The 27391-nt window shown below is 42.9% G+C and overlaps 1 protein-coding gene across 3 annotated transcripts in view; it reads left to right on the plus strand.

Moving 5' to 3' along the window:
* PGS1 (phosphatidylglycerophosphate synthase 1) overlaps window positions 1–27391 on the plus strand; it is a 122111-nt gene that overhangs the window by 71703 nt on the left and 23017 nt on the right. For 2 of the 3 annotated variants that reach the window (XM_083430284.1, XM_083430283.1), the window contains exon 1: window positions 13464–13648. The exons of the other annotated variant lie outside the window; for it this stretch is intronic. In XM_083430284.1, coding sequence (XP_083286410.1) covers window positions 13506–13648 — 143 coding nt within the window. In that variant the 5' untranslated portion in view covers window positions 13464–13505. Of the gene's footprint in view, window positions 1–13463; window positions 13649–27391 lie in introns of those variants that run through there. 3 annotated transcript variants of the gene reach the window in all.

Consider the following 27391-nt stretch of genomic DNA (forward strand, 5'->3'; position numbering starts at 1 on the left):
CGCAAATGGGTCTCTAGCAACAGGTTGCTGTTTTTTTGAAACTCACTGGATTTTCCGGAGAAATGATAAATCCAGATTAAATATGGGGGGGGGGGGAATAAGGGCTAGCATTTTGATGCCAATAACATTGTGTAGACAGTGCAACAAACAAACAACAACTTATATGAAAAAGTACGCGGGTGGCGCTGTGGGTTAAACCACAGAGCCTAGGACTTGCCGATCAGAAGGTTGGCGGTTCGAATCCCCGCAACAGGGTGAGCTCCCGTTGCTCGGTCCCTGCTCCTGCCAACCTAGCAGTTCGAAAGCACGTCAAAGTGCAAGTAGATAAATAGGTACCGCTGCAGCAGGAAGGTAAACAGCGTTTCCGTGCGCTGCTCTGGTTCGCCAGAAGCGGCTTAGTCATGCTGGCCACGTGACCCAGAAGCTGTACGCCGGCTCCCTTGGCCAGTAAAGCAAGATGAGTGCCACAACCCCAGAGTCGGTCACGACTGGACCTAAGGGTCAGGGGTCCCTTTATCTTTACCTTACCAGCAACTCCATGATAAACACCCCTCCGGAAGCACATTGAGGCTGCTTTGGAGCTCACACAGAAGTTGGGAAAATTTGCTTTTTGCTAGCCATTTCTCTCCACCCTCACTGCCCCTCTGTGGGTAAAAATGGGAGCAGGAGATGGATTTCAAGGAGGCTGAAACAGCAATAGGATCCTGTTAATATAACAAGCACCCGGTATCGTATCCCTGGTTGGCTGCTGGTTTTCTGTTGCACAACTCCTTTCTTCAATGCTGCAATTAAAATAACTTTCCCCCTCCAGCTAACTCACCCACGTATCTGCAAAGCAACCTCAGGGATAAACATAAACATCTCTTAGGAGAGCTAAAGCATACACAAAGCATCCAGGGGAATCCTTTTTGAGTAGATAGTTCCTTGTGCCGCTGTCACTCGGAAGGCATTTTCTCAAACTGAGCTGGATGATGACAGAACCATCTAAGTGTAAATGTTTTAAAGCGTTGTGCTCTGGAGAAGGTGTTCCTCCCTCCCTCCACCCCATCTCCCCACCGCCACCCACTTAGCATTTTGTAGTGTTTGGCAGAGTCTCTTTGGGCCATGGAAAGGTTTGGGGTTTAATTGTCCACAGAGTTCTAAGCTGTTTGTTGTCTTTTCAAACTTTCCGAGGGCTGCATTCCACCCTATCCTCACTTGCCCTTCCCAGAAGAGCTTCAGGGAAAAGAGGCGAACCCGTGCCGAAACGTTTGGGAACAAGAAGGGCAAGAACCTCTCCCCCTTTCTTGTCTTGATTCCGTGCCTGAGGACTCAGGGAAACAGGTCAGGTTACTGGATTAACCAATGACTATACGTGCTGCAGCTGCAGTTCTTAAAGGAAGGAGTTGGTTTTGCAAGAGGAACAAGAGATTGAGGTAGCCTCCCTGCTAGAATGATGGGCTCCTTTAGGCTAGCTGCTGGAATAGGTGCTTAGGCCAGCTGCTGGAATTTTCCCATGATGACATGAGAAATGTGATGTGTGAGCTGGGACAGCAAAGGAGTGCATGGGCTGGAGGCTTTTTGGTACAGTGGTTGTGCAAGAGCCACTTGGTGCAATAATTGTGTTTGCTGCAGGGATACCTGTGATTCCCACAGTGAACGCATAAAGCCAGAAGGGTAGGTGTGTGGCCCAGAATGCTAGGATATATGTACTGGGTTCTCCCCAGTTGCCTGGGGTTCCCCAGGGCATGCCCACTGGGGTTAGAGATGTAAAGCTGCCCTTTGCAATTCAGGTATTTACTGCTGGAGGCCTGGGGCAGCTCTTAGGGTCTTCTCAGAAGATCAGTTTTAATAGCACAGTAAATTCACAGTTCTTACGTATTTGCGGCATGAGATCCAGATGTCTTCCCTCAAGGTAGCATTTCTTTACATTTTTGCAACAGTCAAACTGCAGAGGGGGATGTGATTTCTTAACACGTTTGTGCAAGCGCTGTTTGGAATACTGCTACACAAATATTACAGTCACCATTGCTAGTGTTAAATGGCACAGTTCACCTCCCCCCCCCCCACTCTTGTGTAATTTTGTGAAAAAATAATTTAAAAATAAATCAATGTTGTAATGCCTTCACCTCTTCGTGGGTGTGCGTTTTCAGTGCTACTGGAGCTCTGCAGTGTTCAATGAGTGATCGTTGAAAGCAATGCTTTTTTTCAGACGGAGCGTGCCAGAGCGCAGTTCTGACACCTCTCAGGTGGGCGCCATAGTAGGCTGGTGCTCCCCCCCCCACCTGATTCTTGCCTTTACGTACTTCTGAGAAGCCCAAAACGAACATTTCAAGTCAAAATGGAAGCTGGCCAGTGCGTCTACACTTTATTTTAGGTCTGACTCCACCTAGCTCCTAGCTGCGATTGGTCAAGCTATGGGGCATGGCCAGTTCATATTTCCTTTTCTTCAATCTGTTTCCCATGTAGTGATGGAAAGCTTTAAACTTTCCAGCTAGGCCTCTACCATTGCACACGCACGTACACACATATTTGTGCAAGGGCCCTTCCAGCTCCTCTAGCCATCTTCCTGAATCTGAGAGAATGAGGGAGGCGAGGATGCATTTATTTGATCTGCGCCAGAACCAGGGGCAACCCCCAAACCAGGGAGACAGCTTGCAATGTGCTCCTCAAACTCTTCCCCCCCTTTTTTTAACATCCTTTGCTTGCTTACTTTTTTTTTTTTTTGGCCAAAGTTTGTGTTCCTTTTCATTCTCTTCATTTGGACAAGACTTCGATATTTTTGCCTCTAATAGCTTCTTTGATTTTGCTTGTTAACCATGCTGGCACCCTCTTGAACCTTATGGTACCTTTTCTGATCTGAGGTGAATGTCTAATATTTCGTTTTAAAACATTTCCCAAGCATTTTGGAGTGATCTGACCCTCTTGACCTTCCCTTTCAACTTCCTTTTTACCAATCTCGTCACTGTGAGGGAAGCTTCCTATTTTGAAATCAGATGTGACTGTGTTGGATTTTTTGGGTATTTACGTGTATATTTAATTTAATAGCACTATGGTCACTGCTCCGTACTGGTTTGACAACACTTACATATTGCATCAGGTCCTGGGTGCCACTCAGGATTAAATCCAGGGTTGCCACTCTTCTGGTCAGTTCCATAACCAACTGTTTTGTTCTAGGGCACAATCATTTAGGATACCTAGAAATTGTACCTATTTGTCATGACTGGAACACTTATGTAACCAGTTTATGTGGAGAGTAGTTGAAGTCACCCATTACTACAATATTGCCTCTTTGGGTTGCTTCCTTGATTTCATTTATAATGTGTGCATGTATCTCCACAGAGCAAACACAATCCAGCCTCCCTCTCCTTATTGTGGTTGTTAGTTGTGAGCCATGGCTACTAGTTGTAGATCAAGAATATAGTACTAAAAATACAAATCTGCGTTGTTTTGTTTAATGCAGGGAAAGTCTCCTAGTGGCCATCACTGTTTTCTTGTATGCAAAGGAGTTGGAAGACACATGTAATGAAATTCTCATCCTTCCTTTCTGCCTCCCCACACCATCAATATTCAAGTACCACCAGGAAAGAAATGCTCAGCATTAACCTGCAAGAGAGAGAGAGAGAGAGAGAGAGAAAGAAAGAAAGAAAGAAAGAAAAAGAAAGAAAGAGAGAGAGAGAGAGAGAGAGAGAGAGAGAGAGAGAGAGAGTCAGCTGGTGTCCTCTTGCCTAGGATATGAGATTTGACATTGGGAATAGGCAATATCTGTATGCTTGACTTTGGCACAGACAGAATGTAGGAGCGGAAGGGAGAGTTTCCCTTGCCCCAGAGCAGCTGCCATAGCAAGCCAGGAATAAACACCAGCAACTAGTTCTGGGAAGTGAGGCTGCTGCTGCTGCAGCTGCTCTGAAATGCAAACAATAAGATGCTGCCCAGAGCCCTTTGTGGAGCTGAAGCAGAATGCAGGAACATGTGAGAGCCAAGCCAGGTATTGGCTGAACGACAAGTGAAAATGATTCATTTCTGCCAATTAATCCTGGCAACAGACTGTGACAACCCAGCCCTGAGGAGACTGAGCCCCATGTGTGGCATACATGAAGTTCTGGCATTAAAAGGAATTTGGGGTGCTGAGTTTCGGGCCTCTCTTGTAGGAGTATTTCTTTGTCATATTTATGCATCAGTCTTTCTTCAAAATGCTATATGTAGTCTGCAGACCAGTCCCAAGTGCCTTCCCATCCAGGCAGGCCTGTATACAGTGGAATCCCACATATTCCTATGCAGAAATCAGCACCACGGTTTTAGGGGGACTTGCTCCCAAGTGCCAAAGGGCGTGTGCCACAAGAGAACCTTGGTCAGATCTTCAAACTTTTTCTAGCAACGTTAAGGCAGGCCCAGACAGCCGTGGGTAAGTGAGTGGAAGGGAGAAGCTCCTGCGTCAGTAGAAGTTCCTGCATCAATAAGAGAGGTGTTTAACCCTTTCTCCCACGACATTTCCCCCACCTGAATCACAACCTTGCTCTGGGGTGGGGAGATCAGGAAATCCAAACACCCATGTGCTATCTGTTTTGGCCCTTGCCCCTTGCAGTTCACACTGCATGTGCCTGACAGGAAACTTTTGTGCAAGTTAAGAACCGCTCCATCTAGTAGTCTTTGCCTCTACAGCTCCCATTTATGTAAGGCTGGAGTTGTCAACATGGTGTCCTCCAGAAATTGTTGGACTACAACTCCCATCAGCTCCAGCCAACAAGATAAGTGTCTGTGGATGATGAGAGTTAATGACGTCTTGAAAGCTCCACATTGCTACCCCCGATGTAAGGGGTTAGCTTGTATCAGAAGGAAAACTGTTAGCCCTTATTATATCCAGACTGAATGGGCTGCCAGGATTAGACTAAGGAATCAAATATCTGATCTGTACATTATAGATTCATTCCCACTCTCCACCCCCCATCCCCATGGCCACAAAGGTTTATGAAATAGAGGCTGCTGTGAAGTATATGTGGGTCAGTGATGTCTTAAGAGGATTAACTTCTAGGAAGAGATGTACACGTTTGGCCCTGAGTGATGTGCCCCAAATATCTTGCTGTGGGATAAATAGGTATAAAACCTCACACTCTCAGACTTTTGATTATTTCATGCCTCACACTCAGTTTGCTTCTTTGGGAGCTCAGTCTATTTTTGCATCCTTTTTTGGGTGACTGGAGAAGACAATTGCCATGGTCAGATTTGTATATTAGGCCAGCATCCACTAATCATAATTTCCTCCAGTTCCTTCAGGACCCCTCCCTTCCCAGCTCAGTGCAATTAATTCATACTTCAGTCCCAAACTCAATTATGGGCAAGTTCCATTGATTTTAGTGTATGGGGCATGTTGGCAGCTGAATGCATGTTTGCAGCCAAATCTAGTATCACCCTCATCTTTGTTTATTTCTATGTTGCCTTTCCATAGTGAAACAAATAACAGCAAAAATTACGCATCTCCACAATTAAATCTTCAAAATTAAAGCTTGACCTCCAAGCACTGACTTTTTTTCTGAATTTTACTAAACCTAAGAATTTTGGGAGACCTGCCCCCCTACAAACTCAACTCTAGCCTCCCTGCCAACTCAAACTCAGTTCCAGAGCAACTGCTTTAAAAGAGAACTTGTGAAAACAAGAGACACTCATGACTAAGCAGTTGCTCTGGAATTCCCCCCATTCCTCATCTTAACCTCCATGAACCTTTGGACAGCCATTTCATATTACCTAGGAAAGTTGGGGAATGGGAAAGGGCAGGAAGAAAACAGAACAGTAACATGGAAGAGTGGCGGTAGATTATCTGTTTATGAATCCCCATTTTCAGCATTAATGTGAATTTACTGGTTCCTATTGTGGAACCATTCATTCTGGCTTCCTGGCGGTGTAAGAGTTTGGGCGAGGCAGACCACTGCTGTGCTTTCCAATGAGCTACATGTTTTCAGCACTTATTGGCCAGCCAGGTGGAAATGAGGTGTATATGGTACATAAGAGGATTACAGGAGTAAGAATCAGGACCCAAACACTCAGAGAATTAGGAGATTTGGGTGTATATATATTAGTGTTCTGCTCTTTACTTTTCATTTTAGGTTGCATCTGCAGATTTAAAAAAAGATCAAAGCTGGTTTTCAACGTAGGTGTTATGTGGCATCCCACCAGGAACCCTGGAAATGGATGTATTTTGAAAGTGCCAACAGAACTGTCTATAACACTGCAATTCTCAATGGTCCTTGGGAAGACACAATGGCCTGGTTCTCACATCACATTAAGCCATAGTTAAAACAATGGCTTCATGGGAATGGGCAGAATCTCAGGTACTTTGCTCCTTCCCTGTTCCTGTTTCTGCTGCTTTACTCCTCTCCTGTTCCTTAACTCCTCCCCTCTGACTTAATGTTACATGTGACCCTGAGCTTGTGGTTTGTTTCCCCCAACCAAACCATAAGTAGTAAGCCAAAAACAAACCATAATTACATTAAAACACTGGTTTCATATCATGTGTGAATTGGATTCTAGCAACCCAAGAGTCCTGTGGCAACTTAAACACTAATACTAATTAAAGCAACAATGTTTGGAAGCTACACCTTATTTCATCAGGCACACTGTTATTGTATAATATTCCAGACCTTGGAACAACTCAGGGCTGAAGAAGATGTAACTGGCAGAGCTAGGAGGATTGGTTTGTGTAAATATGGAAAGAGGAGGTGTCTTCAGTATCAGAAAATACATGCTTTTGAACTGGATATCATCGGCACGATGGAGGGAGAGCCTGAGTTGGGTTTGCAGGTATAGATTGCTAATTCAATGTTATGTTGGATCAGGCAGCTAAAGAGCCATTGCTCAAAAATCACAGGTTAAGCACATGGACTACTGCTATGATGTTTGTCCTGGATAGATCTGATGGCCTAGTGAATTTGGTCAGACATTGAGTAGTGAAGTTGCCTGAATGAGGTTTCTTGTCCCACTACTGCCTACATCCAAAGAGAAGTAAGTGGGGGAAAACAAAGCAAGACAAGACTCTAGTCTGGAGCACATTTTAGCAATCAGCCATGCCACAGTTTGCTGAGATCTCTTCTGTAGCCGTGTTAAGAAGAGTTGGACATCTCCCCGCACTTGAGGATCCAAAGTGGCAGGCAAGAGGCAAACAAAGCTGCTAGCCTTGTGGCAGGAATAAGTTCCTCTTCCAAAAACTCAGCCAGACTTGCGGAAATTTGGAAACCAGTATGTTTATTAGAAAATTTACACAGTCAGCCCCTGGGGAACCAGAATTGAGTCAGTCTCTGTTGGGCAAGACTCATGTCCTGCAGAAGGAGACTTCAGACAATTTACTGTTAAAAGCACAGAAATAAAATTCCACAGGGGCTGATACTCCATTTAGCTCTGCAAAGGACTCAGATTGTTCTCAGGTTCTTGCTGTCAGGCAGATGAAGCGGGGCTGGGGGCCTGGGTAGATTCTGCAGATGGAACCAAAGGAATACCCAAAGGACAAATAGGGGGCGATAGCTTTGATGAAAATGAAGAGCAAAGAAAATGCAACGGCCACATTTGCAGATGTGATTTGCAGCAATTCTTTGGAGAAATATGAAAAGAATGCAGGGTTAGAGATAATCTTCATTTCAGTATTTTCAGAGAAAGTGGCACCTTAAAAACTGCAGTGAAATCGGAATGGCATGCACAATGTGGCTGAAACTAAACACTTTTTAAAGGTATGATTGCTTTAAGGCATGTGCTTAAATCTACCCATTCAAATCAATTGGACTCAGTGGCGCAGGATTGTGTCCTAATCCTTTATTTTGAACAAATAGGTGGTCTAGATCATGGGTAGGCAAACTAAGGCCCGGGCGCCAGATCCGGCCCAATCGCCTTCTAAATCCGGCCTGTGGACGGCCCAGGAATCAGCGTGTTTTTACATGAGTGGAATGTGTGCTTTTATTTAAAATGCATCTCTGGCTTATTTGTGGGGCATAGGAATTCATTCTTTTTTTTTTTTTTCCTTTCAAAGTATAGTCCGGCCACCCACAAGGTAAGAGGGACAGTGGATCGGCCCCCTGCTGAAAAAGTTTGCTGACCCCTGGTCTAGATGGTTATATAACTGAAGTATAGCATTGCCCTGCCAATTGCCAGTGCTGATCACCTTTGCTGTGTCTACATGGAGCTCATTGTCTTTGAATAATGGGTTACAAGCGCTATCGTTCAATCTCACATGGTTGGCTGCTTGCTTTGTATCGGTGTTGGAAACCTTTTTATCTCCTGACAATCTCTCAGGAAGGGTGTGAAAGAGCATATTCTTCATATTCAAGGTTGATCAAATCTTTCAAAAAGACCCACAACACCCCCCCCCATCTAATACAAATTGGTTGAATGCAAAGGACTTGTTACATCTTCAGAGGACAAGTACAGTAATAGGTTTGTAAGTATGGTGGCATGGTTGCTGGTCTGTTACTTATCAGACCTTGCAATGACATTGAATTTTCCCCAATATCAATCAAATCAACAGTTTTAAGACTAAAATGACCTACTTTAATCAATTGCTTTGACCTCCCTTACAACAAAGCACTTAATCTTACACACCAGCAGCATGCAAAATATGTCACAACATGAAAGGTACAGCGACAGAACACCCCAGATCTCAAATCCCCAACTATTTGATCTGGGCTATGCCAAGAGGGAGTCTCGCCTGGTTTCATAATTGACTGGCCCTATGACAGAATAGACCTGAAGCACATGTATGTTGCCTGGGGAAAACAGGTTATTAACCTTTGCTTTCCCTTTAGTTAACCTCTTGCCACATCTGAGAGAGAGTTAAGCTGGTTATTTATCTTTTATCTAAAGAAATCTTTTGGTCAAGTTACTTATTAAGCTAAATACATGATCTTGTCTCTTTATAGTCCTATATGGGGCCGAGATTCCTTCTTTTAAAGAAAGTTAACCCAGAATAATTGTATTGGTTTAATAAGCCATTTGAGGATCACAAGTCTGATAGGGAAATCCTAAGCAAGTAAATCCTACTGACTTCAGGTTGCGGTGTACGAAGGAAAGGCCCTAGGTTTTAAAATACTGCTGTGAGTTTGGGGAGCCCATTAGGTTGTATGATGCCTGAGTCTCTTTTACTAACTGCCTCCACAAGGGTTAAAATCTAATGGAGGATCATATTGTTTTTCTTATGTATTTTGTGTTTTTATATTGTATTTTTATGCTGTGAATTGCCCTGAGATCTACGGATGAAGTGCAGTGAACAAATTATAATAATGACAATGATAATGATAATAATAGTTGAATTAGCCAGGCAAGGCCCAAGTATCACCCAAGCGGTCCTTAAATCTGACAAAGGAAACTGCTCTATGCCAGAGAGCAAATGGGTCACCTGGCTTGTGGTGAGGAGGACAACAACCAGAGTAGAGTTGTGTGTAAGAGCTGGGCTAGAAGCAGGCAGACAGTAAAAGTCATGCTTGATTTCTGCTGAAATCCAAGGCTGTGGCTATGGAAGAAGCAATGCCTCTAATACCTATTTGGGTGTTAATGCTGTGAGCCCCTCCATCATAGGCTCAGGTTGTATATACAGTAGTACCTTGGTTGTCGAACTTAATCCATTCCGGGAGTCCGTTTGACTCCCGAAACGGTTCCAAAACCAAGGTGCGGCTTCCGATTGGCTGCAGGAGCTTCCTGCACTGAATTGGAAGTTGGGGAAGCCACGTCGGATATTCGGCTTCCGAAAAACATCCGCATACCAGAACGTTCATTTCCGGGTTTGCAGCGTTTGGGAGCTCATTTGTTTGGGAGCCAAGCTGTTCGACTACCAAGATACCACTGTATAAGTAAATAAATCATATATCCTAAAGGCACCACAGTCTCCTCTGCCCCTCATTCCAAGGAAACTGAACTCTGGGTAAGTGCCTGGACCCCCTGGAATCTTGCACTGCTCAGAAATTGGGGAGGACTGCAACAATACTCTGGAGAAATAGAATGAACTTTCTTGCACAGTCCTTAGTGGTTCAGTTTGTTGCCTGCAACAGCCACAAGGCCACTGTGGAAAGAGCTCCCCTCACTGTATTTTAGTGCCCAGCAGCTGCCAGATGTGAAAGCCACAATGGGAAAAAATACAAGAAGTTCAACTGTGCTGTGATCTTTTAAAATGAATGCCATTGGTTTTGGTCAAATGCCCATGGGCATACACTAGACAGAGATCTCAGATCTTTTGAGAAGCCAAGAGCATCTGGGAATGGCATGTCTTTCAGACAATTATTTTTGATGGTTTTGCCTTAGGGGTGAATCACAGACATTCTGGCCATTACAGCCCTAAGGCAGGATTTCCTGTCTTTCTTGGATCAAACAGGAGGCACAGACACCATAGCAATGAGTTCAGAAGCTGAGTGTGGCGAGTGGAGCAAGATCTGGTTTCAGCGCCTTGACTTGTGCACTAAGAAAATTCCCTGCTCTCCTAATTTATTTGAGAAGTTATTTGGAGATAAGTACATTGCAAATATAGTTGCCAGGCACTGTGGATGAAACCCCCCTCCCTTTCTGAAAGTAAAAGGTTTTCTGTTGCTTTATGCTGGGAAGGCATCTGGGGTTCTGTAAATAACTACTGAACCTTTTTCAAGATAAATAGAAATTCAAGCTGCCATGAAGTACAAAAATATTTCAGTATGCCCTTATATGGAGTTAAGCAATCATTTTTCCATCTCACACATGTAATTCTATATGGTGATCCTGAGCTCACTCTTAACACAATGGAACTTAACATTTTAGGAAGCATGCATAGGGTTAGAGTGACTTTTGGTTATGCAAGAATATTAATTAGTTTTAGCCTATTCCCAAGGCAACTTAAGTGTTTCCTTATTTGGTAGCACTAACAGGTGAAGTTCCATTGAGACTTACACCCCCATTTCCCCCCTGGCTTCTCTTGCACTGAATACATTGTGCTGGGAAAAATGTTGTATCTTGACCACAACTTCCTTACATTGTTTCTTGTAGTGCACCATTGTTCATCTTAGCATCTAGCACTGCCAGTATGCACTGCTTATCTTAGGATATTGCTCTTCTGGCAAGAACCTATTGAGTTACATTTACATGCTGAGGGCTCTAACTGATCACAGCAGGGATTTTGTCTGGTAAGCAAACTAATTATGAAAAAGCAAGTCGCTTGATTTACAATTTAGTCTCTATAGCAGGGGTGGCAAACCTTTGGCCTTCCAGATGTTGCTGAACTATGTTTTTCATCAACCCCAGCTGGCGTAGCCAATAGTCAAGGCTGATAGGAAGTAAAGGTTTCTTACTCCTGACGTATTTTATTATTATTTATTAAATGTGTGTACTGCCCTTCATCTGTAGATGTCAGGGTGGTTCATATAGCATTTTCATCAAGGGAAGGCAAACAATATAAGTTCTAGTGAGGGTATTACACATTTGAATAACTAGCAAGACAAAGTATCAGAAACCTGCAGAAGGGCCTTTGTTACCATTTCCTCCAAATGCATCTTCTCTATGCTATTATTCCTTCACTGGATTTGCCAAATCGACAGGGGGGAAATAGCCTAGTTGCTTCTACCCCTTAACAGAACTGTGGCAGCAGCAGATTAGCTCAATTTACTGTGAAAACAGCAGCTACAGCGTAGTCCAAAACAATGGCAACTGTACCCAGAGATTCTGCCTGTGTCTAACAGGCTCCATCTCCTTTAGAAACAGGTAGGTTCTCTGGACTGTGATACAATAATCCTACTCTGATTTCACTCCTAACATTTAATGCCAACCTGTCCTGACCTGAACCTAATTATTTGCTATTGAGTAATCCTCCCTCCATTACTTTCAGTTCTATTAATTCTGTCTAACATTTGGAAGCATGCACATACTTTTAAAGACACAACACACAAACTGTTCTTTTAAGGTGGTGATGCTATGCACAGTTACTTGGGAGTAAGCTCAACGGAATTCGGTGGGAATGACCAAATGTACAGGATTGGGTCATACATGTGATCAGAAAACTGCTTGACTTTGGTTTCTTTTTTCTAATGCACATGAATAGTAGTCAGAACATGTTAGAACAAGTATGTTAGTTTTTACATCTGCAGAAAGAAACAAAAATACAAGGAAAATACACAAAGCAGAACCAGTATTATTTTTTTATGATAACCTGCCTTTTTCCCAGTGCAGGACCAGAGGTAGGTCACAGCATAAATGAAAACATACAACTAAAAATACACAAATATAAAAATAGGGAACTATCACTATTAAAAACAGCAGTAAAAACACTCAAAACCATTAAAAAGTGCACATGTGCACACACAAAACACCACCACCCACCCTTAGAAGACCCTGTCGCAACAGCCAGTTAATGGCCAAAGGCCTGTTGGAACAGGTCTGCCTGTTGATGAAAGGAAAGCAGAAAGGGGGCCAGCCCAGCGTCCTGCTGAAGGGAGTTCCACAGTCTGTGAGCAGCCACCAGGAAGGCCTTTTTGTCATCACCAAATCTACCTATGTTGGTGGCAGGACTGAAAGAAAGGCTTCCTGAGGAGATTTTAAAGCCCACCCTGGCTCATATACAGTACTTCAGATAACTGCAAAATAAATACAACCCCAAAGAAAGCAAACTGTGCAGTATTATATAAATACTCCGTCAAAGCATAATACAAACTAATAAACATTTCAACAGTCAGCTGGAAATTCTTTTACTTTTTTTTTAGAAACAAAACAGCAGGAAAAAACACTTTTGAAACTGATGAAGCCAGCTGAGCAAACTTCCATGTCTGATGAGCATGAGTTTGGTGAACTTTTTTTTAGTTTGTTACATGTTGCAAAAGACTCCTGTCCATTTGTTTTCTGCGGATAAATTCACATGTGATGTGGGGATGCACAGAAGACCGTAGCAGCTGCTTGCAGGGTGGCGGAAGGCATGATATATCTCGTGAGCTTTGCGGTCAGGGAAGACAGTGGTCGCTGAACAAGGGTTTCCAATTCAGGCGCCTGGCGAGTACAGCGCTCGCACGAGCATTTTAAGTTACAGGGATTTAGCCGGTTACAATCCCGTGCACTCGGGGAGTAGGGAAAATTTGCAAGCGTATACGCTTACAGCACACTTTTTTGGAGGCGAGGTCTACTAAGTTCAGTGGGACTTATGAGCCCTTGCTCTCACGTTAGCCAGTACAGAACTGCAGCCTTTGGATAAACACCACCTAGAATTATTATTATTATTATTATTATTATTATTATTATTATTATTATTATTATTATTCCGCTTTATTCTGTGGCTTTGCGAACAAGACCACGGCGGCGGGAGTGGTGCACTACAAAGCGGAAGAGTGCCGAGGGGGGTGGTCTTGAGACCTTCCTAGTCTGTATTTTTCCTAAAATCCCACCCTATCTGCCCTCAGGTGCCGGGGGAAAGTTGCGCCCCCCCGTCCCCTTGGCAACGGCGGTGGACTTCCGCAGAGAGGAAGCGGCCTCCCAGCTCTATGACAGGAAGCGGAAGTGGTAGAGGGTCTGCGGAGCGCTCACCCGGAAGCGGAAGCAGTCGGGTTTCCATGGCGGCGGCTGTGGTGGCTGAGGCTCCCGTGCTATGGCGGCGGCTGCTAGATTATTTGCCCCGGGGGAGACCTGCCTTGGCTGCTCTGTTCGGCCGGCTGTCGGACCGCCTGACCCGGGGCCGGGAGCGCCGCGCACGCAGGTGAGGGAGGGTGGCCGGCAGGCCGGTTTTTCACCTGCGGCGGCTCCTGCATTTTTTTCCAGGGAGGGCTCGCGCATAAGAGATTCAGAGACTATCTTGGGCTGGGCGCCTTCCTAGTGGAAAGTAACTGTCGCTAAGGTTGTGTCGGCGTCGTGTTTAAGTGCATGTTGGTGTGTGTGGGAGGGGGAGACTGAATGATAGGGGCGGGACGGGATAGTCCTTGAGAGTAAAGTCTGGGGTACCCTCTAAAGTGGTTATGGGGAGGGCCAGTTGTAGTACCTGCGTGTATTTCTGTAGGAAGGGAGAAAAGAATAAGGTACTGTCGGCCAAAGAGAAGCTCGTCGGCGTATACAGTGGTACCTCTGGTTAAGAACTTAATTCGTTCTGGAGGTCTGTTCTTAATCTGAAACTGTTCTTAACTTGAAGCACCATTTTAGCTAATGGGGCCTCCTGCTGCTGCACCACCACCGGAGCACGATTTCTGTTCTCAACCTGAAGCAAAGTTCTTAACCTGAGGTACTATTTCTGGATTAGCGGAGTCTGTAACCTGAAGCGTATGTAACCTGAAGCGTATGTAACCTGAAGCGTATGTAACCCAAGGTACCACTGTATTTTTATTTGGTGGAAATGTGTACTCCTGCTGTACTTAGAGATTTGCAGTGTGGCTAGCAGTAAATGCAACAAAGCAATCAGAGCAACTTAAGAGGAGCAGAAGGTAAAAACCACAGCAGTCCAAAAACCCTAGGGGACGATTTAAAGCCTGGTTCAGCTAATGTTTAAAAAAAGGATTGAGCTGGAGGTCATTTTAACTCATGTTTCTCCTGCAGTCCTCAAAATGGAAGCTCTTGTGTTCATGCCAAGTGGAGCCTTTCCTCATCATATGGCAACATTTGTGCTGCAGATAGGAGTTGCAGTAGTGTTGCGCTAGTGTTTCCAACAGCAAATGCATAAAATGTACAGAACATATGTGCATCTTTAACTAAGAGTGTCTGGGAACCCTAATTAGACTGCAGTTTCTTGATGTGTGTGTGTTTGCTGTAAGAAACACAGGTGTGCACACAGCAGTTTTTCATGTAAAGGTTTGCAGCTGTTATCAACTCTTCCTGCCCCGCCCAGCATGGGGCTAAAAGGACAACTTTGGAATTCAGGTGGTTGTGTTTGAAGCATCTTGTGATAAGGCTACAGTTTCAGCACTTCAGTATAAATTAGTTTCCTTTTGCTAAAATTCAGGAAGCTTCCAGACCAAATTCAGGAAGCTTCCAGACCATTGCTGGACCATTCCAGACCAGGAAGCGGAGAAGGGGCTGGTGGATGCTGCAGCGATGGCGGTAGCTTCTTGTTGCTGAGCGAGGAAAGGCCATGCCGAGCAGGAATGTCGCTGCTGCTCCCTGGCTCTGGGTCCCTCTGCCACCAGCGTCTCAGCATCAATGCCCCCCATCTCTGCTTCCACCTTTAGCCCAGATCCTTGAGGACTGGCATCTTGTTCTGGAGGACGGCACCTCAGGAAGGGCTGGTGGGGGTGGAAGAGGGAGCCTCTTCCTTACCCAAAACCCTGGGGAGCCGCTGCTGGTCCGCGTTGGCAACAGTGCTTTTGGTGGAGCTGCCGGGCTGACTCGTGAGGAGGTCCCCAAAGGCAGCGCACCTCAGGGGAGGAGGAGGCCGAAGGCGCACCGATAATCTCCACTCCTTGGGGAGGGAGGCATGCGCAAAGCGAAAGGAAACTCAACCTGGATTGGGCTCGCCGCCATGGACTCCCCTCCCTGCACCCTCCCATCTCTATCCACCACAGGATCCTAAGAACAAGTGATTCCCCCCTGCCCGGATAAACACCCTCGCCGCCGCACATCCCTCTCCCAAGTCCCAACAGGGGTCTCCAAACTGCGCTTTGGTGCATGGCAGCTGGCATCTCTTGTTCCTCTCTCTTTCTCTCCCTCCGTCTTCTAACCCGGAAGCATCAATGGCCCCCTGCAGCATCAACAGCCCCCTTCTCCGCTTCCTGGTGCTGAGCAAGGGAAGGCCGTGCTGAACAGGAATGCCACTGCCTCTCCCCAGCCCTCATTTCCGGGTTAGAAGTGTTCGTATTCCAAGTAGTTCGTTAACTAGGCTGTTCGTAGACCAGGGTACCACTGTATTTGATTGGGAGGTCTTGTGCAATAAATTGACATCCAGAAAAAATCATATCCTTGTGATGAGGAAATGCAATGGAAAGTGTGGGATAAAACTTGTCGGACCTCCCTGCTAGCAAGTCAGAATGAATGCTTAATAAGCAGGTAGTCTGGAGAAGACTGCATTGCCTCCTTGAATTATGTACTGTATTATTATACATCATTGGTGCATGAATGTTTTGAAATCCTGGCATGTGTCTGGACATGTTTTCATTAGGTGTATGACTGGGGAACGTGCCACTTGCTCATACTTTACTGCTTTGCTTAATACATTGTCTTCATGAAATTAACCATCATGGGCATACTGTTGAAACTGTGCAGAGTAAAGAGGAGTAAAATTCATGCAATCTGCTTTTTAAAAAGATCCCGTGTACCTCACCAGACATTCTTTTTGTGAATTTGGTATTAACAGCCTTACACGTTTCATTCTGGTGTGGAAACGCTACAGAAACTAAGATTTTTCCTGTACTAAAGCTGTTTACTTTGAATGTGATGCTTCTTGGAAATAGCATTCCGTGATTCCTAAAAGCTCAGGAGTTTATTGTTGGCTTAATTCTTTCCCCTGTATGGTAATTTTTGTTCTTGTTCAAGCTTCTCCAGATCTTCCTCATCCAAGGATTAGGTTACCTCTTTTTGCATATAATGTGGTGATGATTTGGTAAAATGTGTTTTCTATTTGAAAAGCTTTTATTATGAACAACCTTGTTATACAGCTGTGAAAGATTCTGACATTTACAAAGAGTTTCCTTTTATTGAATCAGACTATTGATGCATCAAGCCTAGGGGTCAGCAACCTTTCTCAGCCGTGGGGTGGTCCACCGTCCCTAAGACAATGTGGTAGGCTGGACTATATTTTGAAAAAATAAATAAATGAATGAATGAATTCCTATGCCCCACAAATAACCCAGAGATGCATTTTAAATAAAAGGACACATTCTACTCATGTAAAAACACGCTGATTCCCGGACCGTACGTGGGCCAGATTTAGAAGGCGATTGGGCTTCATCCGGCCCACGGACCTTAGGTTGCCTACCCCTGATCTAGCCCAACATCCATTTTGATATTGTAGCGCTTGGCAAGCTGCCTATCACACTTGAATTGACTTGGAAATAAGTGAAGCTATATTTGTCTGCCCCCATTGGGAAATGGTTTGGCGTATTTCTGATATCACCAAATACTCTTCTGCTACTCTCTCTTCTCTCCCTCCTCAACTAGCTAATGCTGTGGTGCTGGTGGCAAGCTGGGAAGAAACAGCAAGAATAGCATTTCCTTGCTGTTTCAGCTCTCCAGATTTGTAGTTTTCTCAATAAACTACTGATACTGTGGTAGCCTTTGGGGAAACTACCTTTGCCACAGGTAATTTTGCCTGGTGAAAGAAGAAGGGAATAACTTCTGCTTGTAACTTGAGCATCAGCTGTGGGGTGTAGATGGGGAATGGCTGGGTAGTAGACTAGGACATTGTCTCTGGGTTGGAGTATAGTTTGAACTTGAGGAGGGTTTAAGGGTAAAAATATACTCCTTGTATTTGAGGCAAGCACTGTGAGCCCCGGCGACTCATATTTCCAAGTTTCAGGATCTTGGTAATGTCTCTGATTACAGACACGTGCTTTGAATAGCGCATGGAGCTGGGAGGTGTCTCTGCTTATTGGCAAAAAAAGGTTTAGCAGTAATACAAGGTGTGAGTGGCTGATTTACTGTCTTCTGGCTATGACAAAGGTCCGTCAGTAAGGCTGAAAGATTGTGTGAGGTGTGGTTGGAGGGAGATTTAAGATGGGGGCTACAGTGTGTGTGTGAGACTGGCTACATAGAACTAGTGGTTTTGATTTATAATTGTATATAACTATTTATATTGTCATCAAATCCTTATAACCTTTTTTTTTTTTAAGTTAAAAAATATTTAATATAAAAGAAGTGATTTTTGAGATTGATTGGCATTAGTTTCAGAGTTGGGCTGCAAAATTAAACCTTGCTCCTGCATGTAAGTAGCCATGTTTATTTGACTTTTCTTGATCAATGAATCCAGTGCTTATTTTGCTCATTTTTGACATATTAGCGTTTCAACTATATTTATGTCCCAAGGCAGCTTATTCTCCACTTGTTTTATGATTTTCTTCTTGTACTGCAATCTTTTTTATGTCAGCTACTTGGAAAGGTCCCCTCGGGCTTTCTGCTCTTTCTGTAGCCATCTGGCAGCAGGCTTTTTATTTTCTTCGTAAACCTTAAAAATGCAAAAGTGAAGGACTGGAGAAGCACAGCTGGAGCGCTCATTTGGTTGTTAGGTTACTGCGAAAGTTTGGCTGCTTTTTTTGTTTCTGTGCAAAAGCATATATAAATAATAAAAATATAGTAATGCTCTCAAACTTCACATAACTGTCAGCTGCAGATGTAATGGGTTCAGTGTGAAATAATGAATTTGGTGCTATGACATAACTTCTCTCAGGAATTTACTTTGGAAGAATGAGACATCGTTTTTGGCAAGTTCATTACTATCAACCCACTCTTCACTCATTTACTTAACAATATACCAGAAACTTACCTTTATCTGTTTCAGACAGTTTGGGGCAACCAAAATAGTAATGCTTGTGAATCAACGTTTTCTCTGTTTTGCATCTCTGGTATCGGTTGTTCTCTTTCATATGTCAAATTTACTAGCATCCTGTAACTAACTAGAAACAGTTTCCCCTGATCTGTGGCTAAATTCAACTCTGGATTTCTCTTACATGTTCATTTTCAGGTAAAATCACTGCTTTTTTTCAGGGGGACGGACGCAGGGCGTGTACACCTAAACATCTTTATACTTTTGTCCATTTACTGTATTTATTTCCCCCGATTTGGACTATAAAATGCTGATTTTCTTGAGAAAATGAGAGTACCCCTAAACATTTTTTAAACAAAAGCACAGGGTAAGATGATACATAACATATAGTATATAATAGATCCTAAGGAATGTCAAGGCTATTTGCCCTTTTCAAGAACTATGGAAGGCAATAAGAAGTAGTATGGAGGAGATTGTAACTAGTGTGCTTTTTCTTGTTAGAACCTCCCCCCCACCCTATTGTAATTTGCAGAATTCCTGAAAAGAGCTTATATAGTTATATAGTTGCTCCAAACATGGGTTATCAAATTGATAAGGTTAATAATATATGATTAACATATATTTGTGAGAGAATATATTCTGTGGGAGTGATATGCTACTGTTTTTTACTGGTTAATGGAGGAAACAGCAGGCTAGGGCATCTCATTTGGCCATGAGACAATGACTTACATTGCAGCAGCCTTTGGCTATAAGCAATAAACTTGACTGACTGACTATGACATAGGGTCACACTAGGTGTGAAAACTTCCACAGAGCTTTTCATTAAGGGTGATTTTCAATAACAGGATGCTATAATGGAGCCATGTGTGTTTTTGGTGTCTGTCTCCTATTTTCAGGAATTCTCTCAGAACTAATGTTATATATTTTTTCAACTACATTTTTTAGAATTGCTCGTCAGACATTTTGTTTGTCCCCCCCCCCCAACACTCCCCAAGTCTTAGAGCTTGAGTTTTGATCTCTAAACACCATTTACCGTATTTTTCAGTGTGGTAAACCCATACCCATTTTCATATGTCCACTAGGTGCACTCATTTATATCTTTTAAACAGTTGCCTTTAGTTTTGCTGTTCCAGAATGACCACCTTAAAGTCAGTTACAGAGTGTCCTGAGGAAAATTGCCATCTGAAATAAATCAGTGTGAGAACATTGCAGCCTCCCAGGACATTCTGTAACTGACCTTAAAAGTGTCCTTTCTAGAACATAGGCACTTCAAAGGAAGAATGCAGCTTGAAACAAGTGAAACTGTTGAGTTGCAAATCATCAATAAGTTCAATGCCGTTGCTTGTTTGTTAAAATGAAACAAAGAATTTTTATCACAATACATATCCATTTGTTGGATATCTGTCCTGTCTATGACTGATTCTTGCTCATGGTTCTCTGCCTAGAGGTGTGAATACAGTAGTCCAAGCAATTATCAGCAATCTGCTCTTGCAGAATATAAAATATGTTCCTGTGTAACATATATTTAAGCTCTAATTGTCACTGTAATTTTTGCATCTTGTTGCCATTCAACTCTCACTAAATAATCTTCTCCTTTAGATACTGTAACTGCCAACTAAGACCTCATTCATCTGATGAAGTGAGCTTGGGTCCCTGAAAGCTTGTGCTTTGATAAAAAGTGATAAAATTTGATAAAGAATCTTTAATTGTTTTTATGTGTAATGATCGGTATAAAACAGCAGTGGTTGTCTGTGCAACATTTGGCCCACGTTCTGATAATTAATTTTATTAGATTTATATCCTACCCTGCCTCCCAAAGAAGCCCAGAATAGTTTGCAAAGAATTCAAAGAGCAGGTGATGAAACTGACGAGACTTTGGAGCGCATTCCTGAAATTAAACTCTCTCATTATCATGAATTCCCTTTCCCACGATGAAGTGACTGGAGACTAGTTGCAGAGACGAGTGAGGGCAATGTTGTGTCACTGTGACATACCCTCCCATGGGCCATTTTCCCACAGTTACTGGAACTCTGTGTTACTTAGCCTAAGGCTGCGTTCAAAATCCCGTCACAGTAATTCAAAATCCCGTAACAATAGAGAGAATTAGTAAGCATCCAACTTACTGTTTCATAATTAGGAAGGCTAGCATTATCTGTTGATGGTAAATAGAGAACAAAAATAACAGTGGATGCACGTGGATGAGATGCCCATCATGTCACATGAAACAGTAAAGCAATGTTTCACAAACTTGGGTCTCCAGCAGTTGTTTGAACTACAACTCTGATCATCCCTAGCTAGCAGGACCAGTGGTCAGGGATGATGGGAATTGTAGTCCAACAACAGCTGTAGACCCAAGTTAGAGAAACACGATTGTGAAGGTGAACACAAGGAGGAAATATAACAACAGAACAAAATATCAGACATGAAAAACTTCCTGATACAGGACTGCCTTCAGATAATTGTTTATCTCTCTGACATCTGATGGCAGGGCATTCCACAGTGCTGGGCGGCCTTCTGCCTGGTTTCCTGTAACCTCCAGTGAGGGAACCAGCAAAAGAATGTGGAGACACTCCTTCAGGTATATGAAGATGAAACTGTAGTGGATGCCAATCCACACCTTATGAGTATCACATGGATATGGCCATTTAAACATGGTAACACTACCTGGAATGTGCTTTCCTACATGTGATTTTTTTGCCCGTGGGTTAGCAACAGATTTCTTCCTTCTGTTGGAAGCCATCCAGAGTGGCTGGGGCAACTCAGTCAGATGGGCAGGGTACAATTAATAAATTATTTTATATTATAAGTAATCAAGGCTTGGTATTTTTAAAAATTGCATGCTATGCTATTCCTGTAATCCAGCAACTGTACCCATTTGAAGTTCATTAAGGTTCATGTTAAAATTTGTAATATCTTTTGACTCAGTAAACATCGACTACAAAGAAGCTAAGGATGGAATTCAAAACTGTGCTATGTTCAATGTTCCGTTGGCATAATCATATCAATTTGTCAGATGGAACGATTCAACCCACCCCCTTTGTTCTGGGGGATCTCTTGCCCTGAGCCAATTTTGGAGGGGGGAGGGAGGAGAAAGCCCTGTTGTTTAAGCAGAAGACCATGCTTCTGCTGATAGGGTTCATTATGTGAATCCTACCTTACGTTCCTGTCCTTCATTTTACTAGCAGTAAGAAAGCAAATCTATGTGGAACATCCATGTATACATAAGAGTGCATACATCTTGTATGATGATTTAAAGCTACAAAAACAACTGAAATCTCAAGGAAAATATTAACCTCTTCCTGCTGATTATTGCTGCTCTGCTCAGGTGGCAGGGTCAGGAGAAACAAATTTCTGCCGGTGTTTTCGCATAAAGCAGGTGCTTTTTGTCCAGGGTATTGAATTACAGAACTTTCCCAGAATTCACATAGCAAGCAAAGACTGTAGATGTTTGCTTTGGAGATGCAGCATTAAATGCTGCAAGCATTTATATGCTGGTCTCCAGCCCCAAGGGTTCCCATGGTGTCTAACAATTAAAACAATAATGCACATATGCCAGACATGAAAGAGATTCTCGGAAATAAAGTCAGTCTTTTGTACAATTGCCCCTTCTCAAGAAACTAAACTTGTCAGCATAAAATTTAGATGGTGAAGAAGAAAAAAGAGAAGATTGAATTTTCTTTGATTGCCCATGAAATGCCCCAGCGTTTCATCATGTTTTCATTTGTAATAGTTTTTTGAATCAGTGTAATGCTTTAGCATCTTCAAGATTCAGTCAAACTTTTCTAATTAGTATTGTGGTCTAGAGGCGTGACTGTGGAATTTGGAAATCCTGGGCCAAATGCAAAATGCTGCAGTGTGTTATCCTCCATTTTAGCAGCATAATGGGAACAGCGGCTTAACTTGCCAGGTTCCTTAAAGGACAAAACATAATGTGTGCATGGTACAAAATGCTTTGCATATAATGAACAAGTTCCGGTTTTTTTTTAGCATATGAGAAGGAAAGCTTCTGAATAGTATTTGTTTATGGTGAGTCTTGCATTATCTGGGAAAAACTACTTGCAGCTTGGGTTACAGGAAGTATGTTGGATTAGCATAATTTCTTTGTTTTCTCAGCAGATGTTCTTAGACTAGTTTTTCTCTTCACGCCAGCTCATCTGTGTACAGTAAAGCATACTGTACTCAAAACAAATCTTTTCTTTTTAAAATATATATTCCTAAACGATTAACAATGATTTCTCTGTTGGAAAACGTCCTCTCTTGGCCCCTCTCCCAAACCTTTGGATGGCTCCCAAGTAATTATTTTGTTGCCAATTTCCATAAATAATCAATAGCTAGAAAAGCGGTTGGATAGATTAAGTGTGGTCTGTTGAGCAAGGAGGCCCAGGAGGCCTTGAAATCTGTACAGCATATCTGCAGAATCTGTATCTCTAACACAGTTTCCAGTGGCTTTCGTGGGAATAAGTAAATGTCTTGTCCTCCTGGTTGTGTGGAGAAAATACAAAATGGTTGAGTATTGCACAGGTGTGGGTATAGACTTCTTAACCCCAGGTAGCTCTTTTACCCCAGCCCTCTCTCTCTAAATCATCAAATTAAATATACAGTACCTTATTTGCTTTCTAACACTTAACACCATAAAGGTAAAGGGACCCCTGACCATTAGGTCCAGTCGTGACCGACTCTGGGGTTGCGGCGCTCATCTCGCTTTATTGGCCGAGGGACCCAGCATACAGCTTCCGGCTCATGTGGCCAGCATGACTAAGCTGCTTCTGGCAAACCAGAGCAGCGCATGGAAATGCTGTTTACCTTCCCGCTGGAGCGGTACTTATTTATCTACTTGCACTTTGACATGCTTTCTAATTGCTAGGTTGGCAGGAGCAGGGACCGAGCAACGGGAGCTCACCCCGTTGCGGGGATTCAAACTGCCAACATTCTGATCAGCAAGTCCTAGGCTCTGTGGTTTAACCCACAGCACCACCCCGTCCCTATCTTAACACCACATGAAAGCTTTATTTTGCAACCAAGTTAAAGTATTTGAATTAAAGTAATTTATTAAAATGTGTACAATTTAGTCTGAAAAGGTTTGCATTTCATCACAGAATTCTAGGTTGTATTGTCTATAGCCATGTTATGCCCCCCTAGACACAAGGATATGGCAATATAGAATTTTAGGTTATATGCATCTCCTTGTCTTCAGGGGGATAAAATTGTTACATGGGTTAAACATATTTACCTCTGAGAATCATGTTACTGCTGTTCTTCACTTTTAAGGAAGTTTAATGTAGTTTTAATTGAATGGTTGTAATTTATGCAAGTTTGTACACTACGTTAAAGGGGGCAGTTGTTTTCTAAAAGGTGCTATATAAATCAGCTAAAAAATATGATTGTGTTTTGTGCTGAAGGTATATGCTACACTTCAGTCATGTAGCAACCGTTTGGTTATTCATCATCTTCAGGAACACAGGATATGGAAATGTACCCACATGAGGTCATTTTTGTGTTTTGTTGAATAGATGGTACTACTGCCAGGGTTTTGAGTAAATTAGCATCTTACTCCTAGGGTTTCGTTTGCTTTCAATAGCACTTTTTTGTAATGACAATTAGTATATTTCTTTTAGAAGCAGCTTGCTCTTTGATCTGAGCTGTTTTCCACGCAATTGTGGGAAAGAGGAAAAGGTGAACACTCAAACTATTTGTAGCATCCAGTAAGCATGACTCAGTTAAAACAAGGGAAAGCAAAAGTCTCAGGCCACATGTTCACACCCAGCCTTCTTACTTTAAGGAAGTTACCCTCAAGCCTTTATTGTTCATTGCATCAGAATGTTAACAATAAAACTAGTTTCCCAGATTCAGTCACAGCCTATGCAGAAATACAGTAATATAGACTCAGGCATTCCAGTGAATCAAGAGCTGTTGGCAAAAGCCACTATGTTGTGGCTTCTGTGTGGGTGATGCACACTGAGATATCATGCAATCTTTCTTCTCCTGTCTGCCGAAGAAGCTGAGGTTTAACAAGAATTGTGGTACTTGAGCTCACTTTGTCGCGATATTAGTCAAAGACCCACTTCCTAAAAATAGATCTTCCAAAACCCCCAGATTTATAAATAGCAGATACTTCAAATTCAAGCGATAGACAGACACCCCTTATTCAATTCTTTCCCCCTCCCTAGGTAATTTTGATACTGCATTTATGCTGGCTAAAGAATTGCTTTCTGGATTAGCCCACCAGGTTGATAATATGGGATCAGCTAGCTGTTTTATTTAAAGAACTGCATTACCACTTCATGGTTGAGCCATGGAGGCTCAATATTTGGTCTACAGGTGGCATTTATTTTTTTAGGTAGCCCACTTTCAGTTGCTTTGGCTCAGTTCGCATAATGCACTAAATCAAACCCATAGCTTGTAGAAACTATGCTGCTGCTTTCAGTGTTAGAAACTGAGATAGGAAAGCCATGAGCTAAATGGCATCTTGGTTCTGGGCACAACAACGGAATGCCAAGGCACAAGAATACATTTTTCACATTTTCCCCTGCCTGCCCCCCTAATATTCATAAGAGGGTCTCTTCTCCAGTCTTCAGAGAGTAGCTGGAAATGGGGAGGCAGAAAAGCTCCTTTCCTTCCACTCTGCAGTTTTAAACTGAAATCGTAGGCCCAGTACTGCTCCCAGAGCTCAGAAACTGCTCACGCTAATGTAATTCCTGTTGCAAAATGCGTCTAAAACAATGGGAGTTTTGAACACTGGCTGCTTTGCTATTCATCTGGTCCTGCTGCTGTGAGCTAAGCCATGGTTTGTCTCAGTGTGATACTGGGCTTATCTTTTGTCTTGCTCCAGACAGAGTTGTAACAAAGGTTTGTTCTAAGTGTACAGGTTGTAATTTGACTCGAGTAAGACAAATTATGAGCCTGGTTTGGATGGCGTACTGAGCCATACCATGGTTAAGCTCACAGCAGTGCAGCAGCAGCAGGGCTGGAGGAAGAACAAAGTGGTCACAGTTTCCTCTCCAGGAACCTGCACATTTGCATTAAGCCATGGTATGGTTTTGTGTAAGATGTAAACCGAGTCTTTAAGTTTATCTATTTTAGCAGAAATAGTTGCCCTGTTTAATCACCCTAATTCCACTACAGTATGTTTTGTGGCACCCTCATTATGGAACACTCCTCACTTGAGAGGCTTGTCTCACAACGACATATTTGCTGTGCCTGCCGAAGATCTTTCTTTTCTTTTCTTACATTTATAATTTATTCAAGGCAGTGTGTATTTATTTAACATAATTTGTAGCCAGCTTAATTGTAAATAAAACCTCTATGCGTGGCTTCCACCCAGGCACTGACCAGATCCAGATTTACTTAGCTTCAGCGATGTGATGAGGTCTTGTGCCTTCAGACCAGGTATTTTCCCAGCCTTTGTAATCTCTGTTGGGCATGATCAATGCTAGTCATAGAGTCAACCCATTGAAATCAACGGACTTAAGTAACTTGAGTCCAGTGGGTTGTATCCAACAAAGTCATCCCCTTTGCATGGACTTCCACCTGTGCAATAGGACTTCCTCTTGCCTTCCTCTTCCTGCACCCCATCCCCAAAATCTGTTCTTGGATTCCTGCAATACTTGGGAGCAAATTGGGGGTGGGCATGCATGGAGAAGAGTTGGAGAGGAAGAGCTACTGCACAGGCAGAAAGAAGTTCCTTTGTTAAGGGGGCAACCTTCTTAGATACAACACAATGATTTCAGTTGCACTGACTTGGATGTCACACCAATCTTAAATCTTTTACTGACTAAAGATATTTATTGAAGTTCTAAGATCTGTGGAATTTCTGGTGCTGTTAAGTTTTCTGTAGTGATTTTATTCTCTGTTGCTAGTTGCTTGTTCAGTGTTTTATAGTTTTATGATTTTGACACTTACTGTAAGTCCCCAGAGAAATTTTAATTACTGGGAGGAGTGGGTAGTTGGGTTGAAAAGGCAGTTATTAAAAGCTCTGAAATATAAAGAAGAGATCCGTGTGTGCTTCCAGACAGTTCCCCTTTTTGGACTTGGAACAGTATCTTCCCATTCTGCATTTCAATTTTGGATGATTCTTGACTATTGAGAAAGCTTTAAAAGGTGATTGCAAGATAGCATTCTGTTCTGTGGAAATGAAATAAGAAGCTCTGCTGTGTGTGGTCTCCTGCATGTGTTGAAAGAAGACATCTTTGAACTCTTAGCTATCTGCATAAATTTCTCAAAATGGGAGATGTGCTCATCAGCAAAACACAAGCCGCAGGGTGGTCTTAACTCTATTCACGAAGATAAAGCGGATTAAAGATCCCTAGGCCCTGTGTATTGTCCTGCTCTGCTTGTATTAGAATAAAGTCTGTGTTTGAGAGGTGTGATGCTCTCTCGCCCCCCACCCCCTTTGCAGAAGGAAATTGCAAGATACTGTTAGGGATCACTGAGAGAATATATTGTTGATCATGTTATATAAGTGGACAAGCACAAATTGTGTTGATATTGTTTCTGTGCACATGCATTTAAGTGTAGCCATGATGTTGATAAAAGGGAGGGAGGGTGGATTCCCACAATGCACCAAAACCATGTTCCTTATCAAGTTGTTTTGGGCGTTTGAAAAGGCATTTGAATGTGCTTTATGTTTAATAAATACAGGTAGATAAACCAGTGTCACCTTGCTAGTTTGCTGCTCTTCAGTTGCCTGTTCACAGACAGGACAAGGGAAGTATTTCTTAAAGTTCTCCTTTTCAGTTTAAGGAGAATAGAAACTTTCCCTCCAGATTACTGTAACGCAGTATTGCCAAAGCAATGCCCAGTCCTCACAAACTGTTGAAAAACGAAATTGCTAGGAATTCTTCCACACTCTGAGTCAGATCTCCATTGTGATGAATAGGCAGTGACAAACCGGTGGGCTTTCTGGGAAATGCAATGGCAAACTGTCTGGGGGTTTTTTGTGCAAGGATGCATGCAAACCTTGTGAAGATTCAGTGTTTTATCATGAAGTAAATAAGTGAAATCATCTTCCTGGAATCTGTGGTCACTTGAGCTTTGGACCAAGAG

Source organism: Podarcis tiliguerta (genome assembly GCF_965153285.1).
Source record: "Podarcis tiliguerta genome assembly, chromosome: 2".
Lineage (NCBI taxonomy): Eukaryota > Metazoa > Chordata > Lepidosauria > Squamata > Lacertidae > Podarcis > Podarcis tiliguerta.